The sequence below is a fragment of the Notolepis coatsorum genome (assembly GCF_963971535.1).
Source record: "Notolepis coatsorum genome assembly, chromosome: 6".
Lineage (NCBI taxonomy): Eukaryota > Metazoa > Chordata > Actinopteri > Aulopiformes > Paralepididae > Notolepis > Notolepis coatsorum.
Window position 1 is genome coordinate 101546989 of NC_140170.1, and position 20148 is coordinate 101567136.

The following is a 20148-nucleotide window of genomic DNA, read 5'->3' on the forward strand; positions in this document are numbered from 1 at the left end:
CAACCGTTGACTGGAAAGAGGAATACTCTACATCCAGTCTACAGCAACCCCAGGCTGGTAGAGACCTGCCTGGTACGAGACCTGACGATCCACCTTGACCGCGAAGGACCAGAACGTCATCAGGGCAGAACACTCCGTAACCCCGGACGACGCAGAGGCCCCAGTGCGGCCTCCACGCACTTGGTGAAGATGCGGGGAGCCAGAGAAAACCGAACGGCAGCCTCTGGTACTCATACGCTAACCCTGCAAAGGAAGCGTAGGTAAGCCCTAGGATGGAAGATCGGGGATGCGCATACGCATCCTACAGGTCTATGGAGGAGAACCAGACCCCCACCTGACACCACCAGGTAGGAGATGATCCAAAAAATGCTGAACCTTCCCATGGGACAGGTCCAGCCTGGGTCTTACACCCCTCCCTCCCGACTTCTCGGGCAGAGAACACCGGGAGGAGAACGCCACGACGATGGCTTGCTTCGTCCACAGAGATTGGATCTCGTTGACCAGAGCTGTCACAGCTGGAGACCCCGACAATAGGGTCTGTACCAAACCTGAAAACGGGTGGGGTTGTGTAAACACAAGTCCCCGCCTCAGCGTTCTCTCCATCCACCTCGACATATGATACTGCCGTAGTCATATGTGACGACACTCCCAACGCACCCGCCGTCACGTGGCGCAGGTCCGCTAGGAACTGTAGATAGTTGGCCCGGTCCCCCCGCTGTGCGTAGCCAAACCTGGAACCGTGCGAGGAGCGCGTTCCGTGTCGGAACACCTGACCCTGACACCACCCACGAGGCAATCGCACCCAAGGGGGAACCCCGACAGAAAGGGCCGGTCTGATACGGGGGGCTTCCGATGAAAAAAGCCCCCCCACTGAACACCCCTCCAGAACACGCTGAAGGAGTTGTTCTGCAGCCGGACATGCAAGGTGTAAGGCCCCCATGGGTTCCTACACACCGTAGCCCTGCAGTGATATTACTACCACCCCAAATCATGTGAGCTGCGACCACTTGCCAATATTTCAGGAGTGGGAGGCACCAACATGATACCAGGCCTGGCGAAGGCGAGGCCGGGGAAGCCCGCACTGTGTGCCTCAAAAGGTTTCGAGCCCCCCTGCTGACAACACTTAAGTTGACAGACGTAACACCAGGCTCAACCAACACAGATCAAGGTGTGGGAGCCGCTTGACAGCACAACATTCTCACGGACAGACCCAGGCTCAGCCATAAACTGGGTGTCAGCCCCTGTCCCCATGAGAAGCGAAAAGGGGGGCCGCCCGCGCATCAACGAAGGCACGCGGCCCGCAGCCAAAGGAAACAATCAGAGCCCACTTCTTCCGCTGGTGTTGGGGAAGGGAGCGATCGGAGAGCGGGCTGCTCGCGGCAGGACGGTGACGGCTTGTTTGTTCTAGCCGAACCCATCCTACATGGCCGATCCCTCGGCCGCCAAGGCTGTCGGCCTTGTGGACACCTGTCGAATCGACGCCCAGGATACCTCTGGCGGGGGAAAAACATGGCCGCCTGTCGAGGGCCCCGTCATCGCCGCTGACGAGGCCGTGCTCTCTCTTCTTCTGGCTGCGCGGTGTGAGGCGGTGTAGGGCCTAGGACAATACCGCCCGCGCTCCAGCAGAAGACCAAAATCCCCTGCGGAGAGGGGAACCCTGAGCGGTTATAGCTTGCGGCTGGGTCAAAGCTAATAACGTCAACAACCTCGCGCGATGTGTCGACGTCGGCTGGCCCTCAAGGCCCCTCCACCAGACACCATTTTTCTAATAGAAAAAAACAGCAATTCGAACACAGTTCTAATCGTTGCCAATTCCATACCGTGGCGGTACAAGCCTTAACAGCCCACCAGCCACTCGCCAGGCCGACCCACCCATGGTGTCGGCCGGGCGGGACATTGTTTCAATATATCAAAAACAAAGGACTGATGTTAACACGGAGCACCAGTGGTGATTGCAAACAGCACCCTCCACTGTGGTGTGCACCATGAAAGGGTTAAATGAATAAAAGAGCTAAACCACAAAATACTGTAGAATGAGCAAACCCATACACACAAAGTTAAGGGGAGACGGACCAGTCCCGCCTTCATTCAAAATATTCACAACAGGACACCAGCCCTAGTTTAGCCCATTTACCAAAAAAGGTAAACAAAGCCCCCCCCCCGCACTACTCCCCCAGTATACCGATTGACCGTCAGTATGAATGGTTGAGAGGAGAGAAAACTGTAGCAAGACAGACCTTCTCATAGCAGAGTGACAAAACGAAACAATAGCCCCCTACACAGGGCCGCCCCAGGAGGTGGGGGGCCTCGCGTCTAAAAACGCACAGGGCCTCACATTTCTCCCAGGCGGCCCTGCCCTTATACTACTGCAGCCTAGCGCCAGGCGATGTGGGACCCAAGACAACAATTGCCTGTGCACAGACACGCAACATGTTTACCATGTCGGCTGGACCCATAGCCCCACTACCCGACGCCAACCCAGATGGGAACACCGTTCAACAAACCCCGCCGGAACACAAGGTAAAATACCTGGCTAGGCAACCTAGCCACGGCCTACCCTGTTGTCAACCCATTTACCCGAAAAAGGTAAATAGGACTCAGCAAAAAAAACCACAACAGCTACCGACTGACCTTCATTGATGAACCGGGCAAGAGGAGGGAGAGTGACAACATCTCACGGCGGAGACATTAAAACAGCATAGCAATTAGCAGTAGTAATAGCATGCGGCATTAGCGATAGCATGTAGCATAGCATTAGATGTTTTAGCAGCACGCCCAAGACAGCTTGGAAACCGTTCCCTGCAGAGAACGTTCACCAAACCATCCTGCCCCCGGCGCCAACACACAACATGGTTGTGTTAACAAAACAAACCAGCATTACTAACACTAATACCCATGCCTGAAGACACAGGGCCTACCTGAGTACAAGCTGGCCCGACAGCCAGTCTTGTACAGCTGAACCTCGATGTGCTGTCATCAAACGAGGAACATCAACACAGGCCCGTCGTGTCGCCGAAAACATGCGTCGAAGATGCCAGGGGCCAGCAACCTCCGGTAAGCTTCCAAACATTATGACTCTGATCTTTTCATCCTACTAGTTATCGTACGGTGCACGCATCCAAGTACGCTGGGACGAAAATAGAGGAAGGATGTGTGGTGACCAGAGTCACTGCTATATGGGCGGTGCCACCATGGGGGCGGAGCCCCATACAGGTGTGGTAGCAAATACGGCATATAACAGGCGCCTGTTGGCCATTTTAGTTTTAGTTTTTGAGGACTGCATACTTTTTTTGCAAACCAAAACAACATACTTTATACATAGCACATGCATGAGCCTGGTCTGTTTTGAAAGATGACATTCTGAAGTTTCCGATTCCAGAAAGAAAATTCACTTTTAGTGCTAACGTGATAGAGTAACATAGGTCTGAACTTGAGTTGTAGAAAAACGTATTACTCAAGTTTTTCTGTAGTAGTTAGTAGGGATGGGTACCGAATTCGGTACTTTTAAAGGTACCTACCGAAACACATCGGTACTACCGAGTATCGATTCACATGAGATCCGCCGGTGCCAACTTTCGGTACAATGCTAAAAATAAAAGAAAAATCCGATGACGTCACGTTTTGTTGACCGCAAAAACGAAACCGCACGTTAAGGCACAATACATGTTTTCAAACTCTCTTTGGGTGTTTGCAATTCATGGGGACTGGGGAGTATATGTCTCTGATATCTATCTTGGTAGTGGGCAGGTTGTTAGAAAGTGTAGCTCAGTTTCCACATCTGCTCTGACATGGCTGTTAGCCTAGCCACGGAGCATCTTTAGAGGAGAGGAGATTGAATCCGGGACACAATGGGACACTGGCTCTGTTCATGGTCACGAATGGATTCCAGCTTCATTTAATTACTACAGATGACAAACGTGTTGTTTCTGGTTTTCTTTTTTACATACTTGCGCCACACGGAACAACTGATCACTACAGCCCAGCATCATATTACTGTAGCCAGTCTCTTGAAACACCACTATTTCCAAACTTCCACTCCTCTCGAAACGTTCTTTTGCTATGTGCTCGCGCTGCCGAGGTGGGTTTTATTTCTAGCGGTCGGCTTACTCCTTCCATAGTTTCACATATTTGTAACCCATTTGACGTTCTTAAGCTGACGTTAGCTAAGCTAACCGTCGGACATAACGTTAGCTCCTAGGGCTACAGTGCAAGCCGGCACAACTCAGGACAGAAGAGTAGAGAGGATGTGACGTCAGTAAACAAGCCACACACACACCACAGAGCGGGTCTACTCTTCTCCAAAGCGGGGGTGGAGCAAAAATAACTGCTAGAATACTCAATCAGCAGCAGAGTAGTTCATTGCTGCTAGATTGTTTGTTTGTTTAATCAGTTGTAAAATACTTTACATCAGTAAGATGTAAATAATAATAAAGTAATAATAATACATTATTTATTTATTAAATATTAAGTTTGAATTTTTTTTACAACTGAAGTAGGTAGATAAATTTTTTAGAGACTAAAGTACCGAAAAAAGGTACCGTTGGGTACCGGTATCAATTCACAGGTACCGGTATCGGTTCAAATGTGAAAGGTACCATCCCTAGTAGTTAGTAGTATTTCCCAGAAGGTGGTATGGCTCCCGAGATCCATAGCCTGAAGTCTTATGTAGTACATGTCCAAATTTCATAAAGATCCATTCAGAAATGATTGATTAGGAGTGATTTTGGTTTTGGTTTTCTCATCATTCATTCGGCTGTTTTTCTCTTCCTGTTTTTGTGTTTTATTTTTTAATTTTTAAATTTTATTTAGATCCCCATGTGGGGTATCATTGGAAAGCCACACTCATTGGCTACAACCCTCCACAATCATTTTCGAGATCGGATCTAGATTGACGGAACTACTGCAGCCTGAGTCGGGAGTGGTATTTTGCGCAATACCGTGTACTTTGCACAAACCTCAAATACCAGCATGTAACTCGATAACCGCTGAACGGATTTTGTCAGATTTTGTCGCTATCGACAGGCAATAAATAAGCCTTCAATTCCATATATATATTGTATTACAAAATATGCACACCCGAGCCACTATGGGTCGCCAAAATGCCGGTGGGCAAATCGTCCTAAAAACATCCCATATGTGGGACGTCGCAGGTTAAGAGTTTGTGATTTTCTTTTCTTTACCCTCAGATAAATTGCGGGGGGAAACCCATGACTTCCATTACACTAGCACTGCTAATACATTCTAAAAGTTTTTCATTTGTACTTTTAATATCCCTAAAAACTAAAACACTGGTGCAAGACTACATTGGTTGAATAAGATATGAGTGGAATAGCCCTTTAATATCCCTACTGACCCGCTCTCCTGGGTGTTTGGAACCATAATGAGAGTTAATTATGGATTCAGCCGCTTTATGCCACAATTCTCACCTTTTAGAGGCGATAAGGCAGCTGGTAATATTAATGCATAATTCATGCTAATTTCCAATAGATATTCAGCAGAATGCCACACGGCATCACACTCAGTGACTCTAGAGCTTATGTTTAAAGATCTAGTCTAAGTTGCTGTGCTTCCTTGTGTGTCTATATTGATTGCCCACCACATTGAGGTACTGTAGCGTCCAGTTAGTGGGCGGCATTGAACTCAGCCTGACAGAGAGCTCCGCAGGGACAACGACCTTATCCAACAATCAACTGGCCCCCAATGCATCGGCAGGGACACTAGAGCGAAGAGTGGACCCTCTATCTGAGCTATCTGTGTGTTCCTCAGGCTCCAGTGGCCACGTCAAGGTCATATAGGTCTCTGGCAAAGTTGTATGGCCTCTGCTGTCTGACAAGATGAATGGAGCCTGGTGGGGCTTCTCTGCCCTGGCTGATTGGCCTCTGAGCTCAGGCACTGATCGATTCTCCTTGAAGGCTTTTTTCTTTTCATTTGACTTTCTTTACCTTGGGCTGTCGCTCACCAGGAGACCGTGAACGGCAAAGAGAACATGCCCTACTGGTGGCAAAGCCAGAAAAATCTCAGGAGAATTGCAAGTGATAGATGTGCTGGAATCAAAGTGGGTCGTTAGAGCCCTTGGGTCTTCTCCATCATCAACCTAGACAGTCAAGGAACCTGTCTATAGGGATCATACTATTCAATCACTCACTCACTCACTTGCATGCATTGCACACACAAACACACATAAGCACTGATACTCTACGCAGAGAAAAAAGGCATAATGCTTCTATATAAATACATATAGCTTCTACGCCCCCAGGCATTGGAATAGTTCAATGGCTCCTCATCGTCTCGCCCCTTTTAAACAGAAATCCGCCAATAATGCCATAAAGAAGACCTTTGCTTGAGATTGAGACTCTTTCTCCTACACAAGTAGTTATATGTGTAGGCAAGCAAGACAGACAGCACAATGACAGTTGTGACATTGTTAACATGTCTATGTTGTTGTATTACACTTGCATACAAAAATACACAACAGCCAAATTCTCTGACCGATTGCATCCTGTCGTCTGGCGTTGCACGTAATGTAGATGTGAATTGTAACCGATGTCTCTATATGAATTGAAAATGGGGGACCCTGATGGAAACAAGACAAACGTCTTTCTCAGGTCTGCATCCCCTTAACAATTGTATGTATTGAGCCGTACTGTATTGTACCCATTCTGCAATCTGTTAAATAAAGTTTTCATTCATTCATTCATCCCTTGAACTAGCTGTCATACAGTTCATTTGCAGTCAAACCTGCGATCTTCACCACATCATTCTCAAACTGGTGTCCAGTCTACGTCATTCTATGCCTTTGTAAACAGACAGGCAGCAATTAAATGCAACCTTGGGGAAGTTAATAGTTAATAGTATAAAGTCCAACTTCCGCCGGTATGGTTTGTAAATAACTTCTCAGCTGAGAGCTGCCCATCGCGAGGAGTGGCTCTACGCTGTGAATCCTTCATTACCGCTGTGCAGAGGATAGGAATATGTTTTTGTTATGTTTTTGAAGTGTCCCCATGTTCCTTATGAAATCTCTGAATCTGTCTCACTTTTGGCAATCTCTCATTGACTCTTCTCTGGGGAGAACCAATGCAGAGTGCGAGCTGACTGTGTTAGTGTGTTTGCTTTTTATTGGGACTCCATTACAGAGTACTCTATCTCTCTCTCTCTCTCTCTCTCTCTCTCTCTCTCTCTCTCTCTCTCTCTCTCTCTCTCTCTCTCTCTCTCTCTATCTCTCTCTCTATATATATATATATATCTCTCCCTTGCCCACGTGCTTTCCATAAGGTGTTTTTAGTCTTAGAAGTAGGTTAATGACTGTGGTGAAACTGCTAGTGGGAGTGCACCTGCATGAGAGTTACAGTACATATATGTAGAGGAGACTTTGTTTTATAGGGGAATAACTCACTCCTCCCTCGCCATATCCCTCTCTCTCTCTCTTTCTCCATGTGTCCTATTTCTCTATCTGTTTATGTGTGTGTGTGTGTCTGTGTGTGTGTGTGTGTGTTTGTCTCTCTCTCTCCCAACCCCTATATTTCTTATACCCTACAGTATATCCTTTCCCTCACAATCTCCAACAACTATCTATTTTCACATTTGGTATACTGTACCGGTCCCATGCAGTATTCAGGGGCCGCCTGGATCTTTGCACGGCAAAGCGAGGTGGCGTACAGCTCGTCAGCCTACCACATCTTGGCTTGTGTGTGAATGATAACGTTGGGAGCTTCTTGCAGCAGTAGTCCTCTCTCTCACCAAGAACACGGCGCTCTGAGAGGCTGTCATGATGCCTTCCCACAGGAGCTCAGATTGCGAGGTTGTATTGGGTTTTACCTTATCTTTCTTCCTCATTGCCCCTTTCACTTTAGCACAAATGCAGTGAGAAAACATATTGGCGATAATACGTGCTTATGGGGAAATGTTTATTTGTTATCAGAATATGTGCCCCGTGAATCCATAGAAAAATGGATGACAAACTGAAGAATTGCTTTCAAGCAACAATAGCCATGGGGCATGGGGATACAGAATACTGAGGATCCACTTTTTTTTCTTTTTTTTTACCTACTATTCTTAATACATTATAATGCAAATGTGTTGACCTTGTGGGGTGTTGTAAAAATAATGTAGAATTTAAAGTCTGTTTAATCTGTCATATCCATTTTTGACGTATAGGACAGGCTTGTGCTAATCTGTTTTGGCATTTCTACAGTATGAATCATATCTCTCTCCGTGGGACTAGAGCTGAATGGAGCAGATGAGGGGTGTTACGGGATGTTCTCTAACTCTGCCAGGGTTATATCAGAAAGAGGAAGAGAATATTATTACAGATCTGAGAAGAAGAAAAAAGGAGAACTATCTACTGGTATGCATTGTGTATGTGAGGGTTTGAGAGAGAGAGAGAGAGAGAGAGAGAGAGAGAGAGAGAGAGGGGGGGGGGGGGAGAGAGAGGATAATTGTGCATTACACACAGGGAGGGGTAGAAACATTGTACTCTACTTTATAGAGAACAGGGGTGTGTATGTGTGTGTGTGTGTGTGTGTGTGTATGTGTGTGTGTGTGTGTGTGCAAATGTGTGCAAAATTTGCAAATGTGTGTGTGCATATGTGTGCGCGCATGCATGTGTGCAGGCAGGCCTGAAAAGCGGAAGGGGGGACGGAGAAATATATTCTCACACGTGGTGATGCTTACATTCTGATGGACAGGCACCCGCCTGGCAGACTTCCTCTTTCTGTCAGAGTGACAATGAGGTGACACGGTCAATCAGGCCTCTCTCTCCGGTGGCTCCAGCCCGTGCTCTCCCTCTCCGTCAGCGCGCTGTGGAATCATGGCTCACCAGCAGCTGCGTGCGGTTAAGAGTAGCTTCACTTTCCACACTCCACCCAATAGGCCCTATCTGAGACGATGCCTGAGCGATGTAAGTACTTTTGACTCAAGTATCAAGGAGTTAATACTTTTTTTTGTGTGCTATAGACAGCTGTTGCTTTGTTGAATAGATATTTCAGTGTTTATACCATGCTGTAAGTGTACTTTGACTCTCTCGCAGGCAGCTGTAAGTAGTGTATGATGTCGTGTCAATTATGTCAGTCATTCCTAGACAGAGGGTCCCTTGTAGATTGTGTCAGGAGAACTGCTTTGCTGGGGCTTGTTAACATAGATATGAGTCACCATCCCTCTTTACTGCTGCTCTCAATTCTATTACTCTTACTTTACTTGTTAGCCTTATGGGGTATCTCACGGTTTGTCGCAGAAGAGGAACAACACTGGTTCATCTGTGATCAGATATCATTGAGGTGATGTTTGTTTTCTCTGCGCTGGCAGGATCTACCTATGTATCACATGACACCATTTGTTTCCACATGGAGCAAAGGGACTGAGCCAACACCTTTGGCTTATTTGGGTCAGGGCCAGGTGTGTGTGTGTGTGTGTGTGTGTGTGTGTGTGTGTGTGTGTGTGTGTGTGTGTGTGTGTGTGTGTGTGTGTGTGTGTGTGTGTGTGTGTGTGTGTGTGTGTGTGTGTGTGTGTGTGTGTGTGTGTGTGTGTGTGTGTGTGTGTGTGTGTGTGTGAGCGTGCATGTGCGTGTGTGTATGCATGTATGAGTGTGTGTGTGTGTCTGTGTGTGTGTGTGTGTGTGTGTGTGTGTGTGTGTGTGTGTGTGTGTCTGAGAGCCTGCATGTGAGTGTTTGTGCATGCTTGTGTGTAAGCATTTGTGTGTGTGTGTGTGTGCGTGTGCGTGTGTGTGTGTGTGATGCATTGCCCTTGCGGTGTCCCAAGCAAATGTAAGTTGTCATGTGGAACCATCATCTTGGCAGCTCAGTCCTCCTGTGTTACATGGTGACCCGAGGTCTCTGCTGTCAGCCTCCCTGTGGGACTGAAGGAGCTCCTCTGCCCGGGCTTCACCCCCCCTGTCATCTGTTACCTGGACCCCTAGATGAGTTATAGTCCCTTTGCCCTGAGATTTGAGGTTTAGATCATAACGTCTAAGATTCAACATTGCACCCATAAAGGGCAGGGCTGGTATTGGTACATTCACACCGGACACAATTTATTGCAAAACATATAGAGACAGACCCACAGCTGACGTGGACTCTAGTTGCGCAACCATCCGTATCAATATGTTTCCCTTTCCTGATTTGCACACCCCATAGCGGTTGGCCTGTGTGTTAGCTAATAGGTGTGTCATGCGCTTAATGTCCCCAAAGTGTCTCCCAGTTCATTTGGTCCACTGATCCTGTCAGAAGTGGTGTTGTAGTGCTGTAGCGACCTTTACCGCAGAGAGACGCACCAAGGAGTTCCTGAGCTCAATATCCCAGAGAGACAGACTCTTGCTTTCAGGCATGAAAGAGCAATTACGTTAATGGGTCCATGTTCAACCTTAATCCTATTATTCTGTTGTGAGGAGGACATGTGATAATCTGACATAAAACTATTCTGTCTCGAGAACTCTGCTGAATCTCTGACATCACCTCTACTGTACTGAGTGCAGACACAACTTTTCTTGTGTGTTGTGCCAACTACAGTTAAAAATAATTGAGGAAATAATATTTGCAGTTCATTAGAGGTCTGCTCTCCTCTGGGTGACATCATCCAGCAGAGTTTGTGTGTGTGTGTGGGGGGGGGGGGGGCATGGAATGTGGCTAAGTAAGCACTCAATACGTTGGTGAGTTTTATATCTGATTTTATAACATGTCCTCCTCACAACAGGATCCATGTTGAATGGGGCCTTTAGTGAGGGCCACATTGTGACGGTGTTATGGTGGGATGGTGGGGTATGACTGGGACCGCAGCAGGTCAGTAATAGTAGATAGTGGTAGTGGATAGAGGTAGTGGTAGTGCATAGTGGATAGAGGTAGTGGATAGTGGTAGTGGTAGTGGATAGTGGATAGTGGATAGTGGATAGAGGTAGTGGTAGGAAATAGTAGTAGTGGATAGTGGTAGGAGACCACAGTCAGCATAATCATCAAACCATATCTTCCCTTTTGGATTTGTCTCACCCTAACACCCCCCCCCCCTTCCCGCAGACCTCGGACCTGTTTGCCATGATCGAGAGGATGCAGGTAGGCTACTGTAAGAAGTCTCCTGGCACTGTCTCTAGTATACTCACTGCCGCCTCAACCTGCCCAGCTACTTAATTTCATCCTGCTAAAGGCTTCAATAAACTCACAGTATCCTCCAATACTTTTCCTTGTGTGTGTGTGTGTGTGTGTGTGTGTGTGTGTGTGTGTGTGTGTGTGTGTGTGTGTGTGTGTGTGTGTGTGTGTGTGTGTGTGTGTGTGTGTGTGTGTGTGTGTGTGTGTGTGTGTGTGTGTGTGTGTGTGTGTGTGTGTGTGTGTTGCGCGGGCGTGTGTGTGTGCGTGTGCGTGTGTGCGCGTGTGTGCATGCACGCGCAGCTCATCTCTCTATCTCGTTTCCTGCTTTCTGAGCAATGTTTTCATATTCCTTATAAAAACTCTGTACTCATGTACTCCGTACTCGAATATGAATATTCCGTATTCGCCACGTTGTGTAAGACGGGCCCCCAGGCTATGTTTAGACATGAAGGTCTGAGTGCTGAGCAGAGACTGGCTTGTTCACAGCTTCATAGTTCTGTGTCAGTGGAGAAGAGAAGCGCCATGACATTTGTCATCCACGACATCCGACGTGGTGTTGTAGGAAAAGTTGTTATGTTCTTGTACATGACAGCACCTTTCAGAAGGGATGACTCCTAAACCGAGGAGTAGGCGAGGAACAAACTTTGAATCGATGGAATCACAGAATTTTATTAACAGTATTGCATTATGTGTGGTTGTGAGTTGACATTGCAGTGGTATTCCGTTTAAACTAAATACAGATCAACTGAATTACTATGAAAGAATGATTGTGTATGTGCAATAAGGTTTTGTCACCTTATAATACAGTTCTGTCTCACTGACTAGATGGGTATAGAATTCTCTCCAATGTCAAGTGGCCATCATACTTTCAACTAGAGTGTGAACCTTTCATAATAATAGCAACAACAAAAAAATTCCCCACGTGGAACATCTACATTTTTTGACGTTGTTAAGTGAAATTCCAAAATAAAACCTTTATTGGAAGCTTAGCGGTAGCTAAAAGGACCGTTGAATGCCTTGATGGTCAGTCTGTGTAGTTATGTCCAACTTGTTCTTATTATCCAAACAAAGATGTAAAAATAGTCAGTTTTTACCTTTTAGAGCTTTCTCTCTGACTTGGACATTAGTACACGGACCATGGCTGGAAGTCGCTGGTCCCTGGCTAGCATAACTACATCACATCTGGGGAGGAGCGAGGTCGAAAGGCTTGAAACAACCACTTGTTGAAACAAATATTGAAAATGATGCACAGAACTATCAAAATAAACCCACATGCACTGGGCACGATATTTTAGTTTCTGTTGTTGTTTATTAATAAGCGGCAGAATATACTGTAGGTGGCGAATGTGAGAGGTAGGGCCTTTCTGGGATATATTATATAAGGTTATATTCTGATTACATGCTTTGGGGCAGGTAAACATGGTCCAGTTTATTTAGCCTCCATGTAAACGGTTGTTTGAAATCTCTTTGCTTTGACTTCCTCTTTCCTGTGGTTTCCATGTTCCATCTGTTATCTCTCACCACTCTTACGTATTAAGTAAACATTTCGTGTCACGTTGGCCTCCGCTTCCCATCAGCAGGTTTACCAACAAGTAGTATTATCCAGTACTTATCCAGTATAATCAAGAATTGTTTCACAACTGTGTGTCTGGACCTGTCTGTCTTTGTGTGATGATATTTCCCCTGCTCCCTTGGTACCCCCCCCCCCCCCATTCTCCTTCCACAGGGCAGCAGAATGGATGAGCAGAGATGTAGCCTCCCTCCTGTCCTTAAAGTGAGTCCTGAGTCCTCCCATTTATACACAGACACAACCCAGCTGGCAAATACCTCTGTAATGGCAGAGCCTTAAATCTCCTCCTTAACAGCCTTCAGACAGGCGTTAGGCCTTCATCCGCGAGTTATAAACCACACACCAACAGCCGAACCACACACCAACAGCAAAACCACACACCAACAACTAAACCACATGCCAAAGCCAAACCACACACCACACACCAACAGCCAAACCACACACCAACAACCAAACTACACACCAACAGCCGAACAATACACCAACAGCAAAACCACACACCAACAACCAAACCACACACCAACAGCCAAACCACACACCAGAGCCAAACCACACACCAAAGCCCCAAAGCCAAGCCACACACCAACATCCAAACCATACACCAGAGCCAAACCATACACCAAGCCTCACATAATGGTCAAAAGAATTATCAACGAGGAGGATATGAAACCATTACTTGTTGTTTTATATTTCTATAGTAACTGCTGTGCATACATGTGGTCTCTGGATTTAATCACATGGTTGAAGACTTACAAGTTCTGGAAGAGTATTCAGTAGGTATACTGTAGATTAATTTGAAGTGGTTGCGATTCATTATTATGCAACCAGTTTGTGTTACCTCAGGTGACTCACACACCCTGCACAGAACAGCAGTGTCTGTTACTAAAGAAGAACATTAGTTATGCAGTTGTCTGCAAGGCTTCCGGTACAGTCTGCTTCAGTTGCTTAGGCAATGAATAAAAACACTTAAATGAAGCTGATCACATTCTCCTGTCCTTATTTCACATTGTTGCTGTGCAAATAAATCTCTATAATACAGTCTACTCTCACGCCAACGCTATAGAAGTCACAGCATGGTGACTGTAAGAGCTAGAGGCTGTGGTCTGTCAGCTTGTCTTTAGCTTGTGTTGATTTTCTCTGCAGACAGAAGAGGACTACATCCCTTATCCCAGCGTCCATGAGGTACGCACCATCACAGCATATTCCTTACATCATTTACACAAGTTGTTATGGTTTGTAACCGACCCCAATCGCACAACACAAGACAGGTATGAGAGTAAGCCAAAACAGGGCATTTATTTATTACATAACAAAAAGCGGCACAGTCCCTTTAAGGGAGAATACAAAAACACTAGAGTCAAAGAAATATGGAAAATGCGGCACTGTGCCTTTAAGAGGCGAACAGGCTAAGGGACTAAGGCTAAGGGACAGGGCCAGGGCTAAATGTCAAGGACCAGGACCAGGGGCACTGGAGAGGGGAACAGGGGAGAACACAAAACACTAGAGTCAAGGAAAACTGGAAAATGCGGCACTGTGCCTTTAATAGGCGAACAGGCTAAGGGACTAGGGCTAAAGGACAGGGCCAGGGCTAAATGTCAAGGACTAGGACCAGGGGCACTGGAGAGGGGAACAGGGGAGAACACAAAACACTAGAGTCAAGGAAATAAGGAAAATGCGGCACTGTGCCTTTAAGAGGCGAACAGGCTAAGGGACTAGGGCTAAAGGACAGGGCCAGGGCTAAATGTCAAGGACTAGGACCAGGGGCACTGGAGAGGGGAACAGGGGAGAACACAAAACACTAGAGTCAAGGAAATAAGGAAAATACGGCACTGTGCCTTTAAGAGGCGAACAGGCTAAGGGCCAGGGCTAAGGGCCAGGGCTACGGGCCAGGGCTGCTTACAGGGATGAGGACAGGGTTCCGACGGCGGAGGCCTGGCAAGGGGACAGGGGCCCGACGGCGGGGGCCGGGCACGGAGACAGGGGCCCGACAGCGGAGGCCGGGCACGGAGGCAGGGGCCCGACGGCGGAGGCCTGTCACGGGGACAGGGGCCCGACGGCGGAGGCCTGTTACGGAGACAGGGGCCCGACAGCGAAGGCCGGGGGGAAGAGGCGCCATCCTCCCGTGGAAATAGGGAGCGATGACGCGCCGGCTTGACGTCTGGAGTGGGAACACTGGCAACCTCCCGTAGAGAATTAGAGAGCGAAGGCGGTGTCCCACTCCAGGCACGGAGATCCTCTTCCTCCTCCTCGGGGGGGCCGGGCACGGAGACTTGACTTGACTTGACTTGACTTGACTTGAGACAGGGGCCCGACAGCGGAGGCCGGGGGGAAGAGGCGCCATCCTCCCGTGGAAATAGGGAGCGATGACGCGCCGGCTTGACGTCTGGAGTGGGAACACTGGCAACCTCCCGTAGAGAATTAGAGAGCGAAGGCGGTGTCCCACTCCAGGCACGGAGATCCTCTTCCTCCTCCTCGGGGGGGCCGGGCACGGAGACTTGACTTGACTTGGTACAGGGGCCCGACAGCGGAGGCCGGGGGGAAGAGGCGCCATCCTCCCGTGGAAATAGGGAGCGATGACGCGCCGGCTTGACGTCTGGAGTGGGAACACTGGCAACCTCCCGTAGAGAATTAGAGAGCGAAGGCGGTGTCCCACTCCAGGCACGGAGATCCTCTTCCTCCTCCTCGGGGGGGCCGGGCAACGCAGAACAAAGGGGTCCCAGGGGACCGGGGCGAAGAGATGCCATCCTCCCGTGGAAAATAGGGAGCGATGACGCGCCGGCTTGACGTCTGGAGTGGGAACACTGGAAAACCTCCCGTAGAGAATTAGAGAGCGAAGACGGTGTCCCACTCCAGGCAAACGGCGACAGGTGGTGATGGCTGGCACGTCGTCTCACGCCGGAGACGCGGCAGGTGATGGTAACGTACAGGATGGTAACGTACAGAACTCCATGAACACAGAGTGAACACAGATACAGAACGACCCGACCAGGACTGGAAGGGAGGTCCAGGTATATAAAGCCCTCTGGGGCGCTAATCATAAACTATGACAGCTGGGTGAAGGTAGTCCAAGGGTGGGGGCTGGTGAAGAGTAGAGGAGAGTAAATCATCGCAAGGGTGGGGGCTGGTGAGGGAGAGTAGACAGGGAAAAGTTCAGGGAACAGGCGAATCCTCACAAGTAGGAAATAATTTGTGAGCTTTGTTGTTGCACAGTTAAACATAAAAGAAAAATAAAGCAATCTTCTGTATATTAGAGGTGATGGAGGTTCAGAAGAATGACAATGAGAAACAGAATTAAGCATATGCCAACATAGGAATTACACAATCTGATTTCATCAAACTGAGAATATCATCCATCAATAGTGCAGTACAGTATTTCACAGTAAGACAGACAGTGTGATACAGTCAGTACAGTTACACAGTCAGTCGGTATAGTATGGTACAGTATGTGTAGTAACAACCACTCACATTAACTCAACACTAACATGGTATGTTTTGCCATACAATATGGTACAATGCCACAGTTCATTGGCCACGGTTGTCATTTAATGATAATCACCTGCAATTTGATTACAATCACCTGTTGATTGTGTCAAAGATGTCTGCGATGGAATACTATGAATTACTCCATATTTAGCAGCTTGCTATAAGTTTTGCAATAGATTGTTGAAAGTGATAATTGTTCAGTAGTTCAGGGAACAGAGAAACCATGAGGCTATACTGAGTGGAGAAGTGGCATGAGCTAGTTGTGTGCAAGCCCTCCCATATGAAAGTGAATGGTGCTATACAGCAGATAAAAAATGTTATGTAGACTAATATATATATATATATATATATATATATATATATATATATATATTTTTTTTTTTTAATAATACATCCACAGAGCTTTTAGAAATGTGCAGAATAAAAGTATTGCTCCCCCCCCCCCCCCCCCCCCGCAAAAAAAAGCTTTTGATTTCTGAATTTATCATTTAAATATTTTAGGTGGGTTCAAAATGAATGTTGTTATTTACATGTTGCGTGCATCTATCCCCTCCCTACTTCCCATTTCTCCATGTGGAATGTACCTGATTGGATATAAACGTGAACCTATTATGTTTCTGACAACTAGTATAAACTAGTTTGATCTGAACTTCGTTTGATGGTGTATAATAATTACAATAATTATCGTACCCTATGTAATCCTATGTAAGCACATCATTGTTTTGGTCTGACATGCTGGTGCTCTAGTTAGTGCTCTAGTCTAGTGGCTGAATGTTATCTACAGTATAGCACCTTTAACTATAGTAAAACCTATAATATTCCTAGTTTTTTTCATACAAAAAGAGATTTATCAGAGAAATACTGTAGTGCTTCACCATAGTTCTATAACGAAGGTTATCCTATAACCCTAGTTACATGAGTTCTTGTGAGCGTTCTGCTCTGCTGGGATATTCTCATCGTTACTTATTGTAACACTGAAAGCTTCACGTTCTGCTCTGCTGGGACACAGGAGCGGAACAGGACGCGGAGAGCCCGACTAATGTACCCGCTGAGGTCCCCTTAACAACCATCAGAACATTGGGGAGGGTCCGGGCCTTCCTAGTGAGGGGTGGGGGGGGGTGGGGGCAGGACACAGTCTGTGGCAAAAAAGGTAACAGCACCCAAAAAACACACAAGCTGAGTAGACCGTGGGGGGGAAAGTACCCGTGTCTACCCCACCGCGCGTCCCGCTCGCTACAAGGGAATAAGTAAAAAAAAAAGTTAAAGTCGTTAAACCCCGAATCTGCCCGCGAGGCGTCTCGTGGGGTCGGGGTTCCGAACCCTGACTCTGCCAGCAAAGCTTTAGCAGCGGGCGCGGAGGGGGTCCCAGCCCCATGGACCACTCAAGGGCAGGGCCTTCCGCCGAGTCCAGGAGCTAGGACCTGACCAAAGGGACCTGGTGAGGTCAACGAAGCCGTGGCATCGAGACCTCTCCAGGCGTTTACTCGTGACATCACTCTTTACACTGCCAGCGCACGGACAGGACACACCAGGTGAAGGCCCCTCTCCGCCTGGTATGGCACAAAGACCCTCTGAGGAGGAGGCTCTGAAACTCTTTGAGGAGGAGGCTCTGTGAGGAGGCTCTCTCGCTGAGGAGGAGGCTCCGAAACTCTCTGAGGAGGAGGCTCTGAAACTCTTTGAGGAGGCTCTCTCACTGAGGGGGAGGCTCCGAAAACTCCATATCTGAAACTCCCTGAGGAGGAGGCTCTGAAGCTCTCTGAGAAGGCTCTCCCTCATAATCTCGTGGGGTCAGCTGGCATACCGGGGAGACAACCACTCCAAAAAGGGGTTGATCCTCTAACCCAGGATGACAGGTTCCTTAGCAAGAGCATGGCTCGACCCGTGCCTGGAGGAGCGTGAACTACACAGGAGTGCTTAGAGGGGCTGACTGCTACGGGGGGGGGGGGGGGGGGGGGCATCCGGCACGCCATGTACAATGTCATAATCTCGTGGGGTCACAATGCCCCGACTCCGCCAGTGAACTAACTCCCTCCCGGCCGACTGCATAAACGCCGCTATGCCGTTCAGACCAGGCGCTGACATCGGTCCCTTAGGACCAAGCGCTGATATCGAAGAACGGGGAACAGACCCTTACATGTATGCCTATTTAAACGGGCTGTAACTGTCCCGGTTCGAAAAAAAGAGAAATGGTGTCTGCTCGGCTGGGGCTCTTCATAGCCATGCCCCCGATAACAGCGCTCGTAAAAACCTGAGAATGGTGTTTGGCGAATTTCGATAAGAAAGAACCCCAACCCATTGTTTCACCCCCCTATTTGGGTAAACTGGGGGAAGACCAGTCCTCGCAAGGATCTCGACACAGGATTTAAACACAGAGCCTGGGAAAAAAACACCTGTCACTAATTCCGCTCTCACACCAGTTTATTCCGCAGAGACCTCTCATTCAACAACGTGAGTTGGGATCTGAACCACGCAGGCCCCAACTCATGGGCATACCCCTCGGCCAGTAAAAAAAACTCGAACCCAGTGATGTCGTTATGGCAGGGGATGGAGGGAAGGGGACTCACAGACGGTTTAGGCTCTATCCCACACCCAACACCTCCTGCCATGGGACACGCCCCATCATATGGGGGTCCTCTGCCTTTAAAACACTCTGAGGAGGAGGCTCCTCTGAGGAGGCTCTCTCACTGAGGGGGAGGCTCTGAAACTCTCTGAGGAGGCTCTGAACTCCCTGAGGAGGAGGCTCTGAAACTCTCTGAGGAGGCTGTAGGCGTCAGCCCAACCTGACAGAGCGGAATCCCACATACGTGCGTCAACAGTAAGAAGCATTTTGTATGAAAGTATTCTGTACTTCTGTATGACAACTATTAAAGAACTTGAACTTGAACTTGAACATCACGCTGGCACGTACAGGGGATCCCTAGTGGGAGCGATTGTTTTACGCCACCTCCTCATCACACGCACCGTCAGAATTTGATTGAGAATTGATTGAATGAAAATTGTATTAATAGATTGCAGAATGGGTACAATACAATACGGCTCAATACACACAATTGTTAAGGGGATGCAGACCAGAGAAAGACTTTCGTCTTGTTTACATCAGGGTCCCCCATTTTCAATTCATAATGAATTGTAGGTAAGGGTGCAACTTGCTCCGTGCAATCCATTCTTTGTGGATCTAGGCCATGGTTTATACCCCCCCCCACCAAACTCACGTAAAGTGAAAAGACATACGAGGTGAAAAAAAGGAGTGTCTCTAGCCGTGTGTTGTTTTTACAAGCGAAACATACACAAGCATATGGCCATATACACGCGTTATCGCTTAGAAAAACCAAAACACAATAGCTAGCTACCAACCGTGAGCCCTGGGTCCACGTTTGTCTAAAACTTGGCCACACGAGTCCCTGCGGCTACATCACAAGCAAGAATTGCCACCCGTTATGCTTTTACTCTACGTTCGAGATATACACAAAGCACATTTAGTGAAATTATTACACACTGCTTCAACAAAATCCTGCCACTTTTAAGATGGTCTTTTTATTGAAAGAAACGTAGTTTGGGGGGGGGGGATATGGGGGTTTAGGTGTAAAAAGAGAAAGAGAAGAAGAGAGAGGTGGAGCAAAGGGGGGGACAGCCTAGGCTTAGCCCCGCGCCCCTTACCTGCTGCCGCATGCGGCGCATTCTCCGGGGTACATCTGCCGCCTCTCTTCCTCCGTGTTTATGTCTCGCGTATTAGGACGAGGCCTCTTGCCATTTGACGTTGGGGAATTGAACCCCAACTCTTGTCAGCGGGGCATCAAAGAAGAAACCCCCCGCCCCCTCCGTGTAACCCCATGCAAGGTCCTCTCTGGCACCAGCTCTTCCGCAGAACCGAAGGGAATCAAACCCTGTGGTCCCGTGTACCCGCCCTACTCCCTCACCACCGAACGGCGGGAGCAAGCAGAGGCGGAGAGCTTGTGCCGCAATCGTCTGCCACCAGAGAGGCCGCGCCCGGGGTTGGGGGTCTGTTGATGGGGGACGCCGGGGCTG

At 48.0% G+C, this 20148-nt stretch overlaps 1 protein-coding gene across 1 annotated transcript in view; it reads left to right on the forward strand.

Moving 5' to 3' along the window:
• The first annotated feature begins 8769 nt into the window (after positions 1-8769).
• LOC311229628 (rap1 GTPase-activating protein 1-like) overlaps positions 8770-20148 on the forward strand; it is a 63114-nt gene continuing 51735 nt past the window's right edge. Inside the window, exons 1-4 of the mRNA XM_084315705.1 lie at positions 8770-8896; positions 11001-11036; positions 12796-12843; positions 13783-13821. Coding sequence (XP_084171831.1) covers positions 8807-8896; positions 11001-11036; positions 12796-12843; positions 13783-13821 — 213 coding nt within the window. The 5' untranslated portion in view covers positions 8770-8806. The remainder of the gene's footprint in view (positions 8897-11000; positions 11037-12795; positions 12844-13782; positions 13822-20148) is intronic.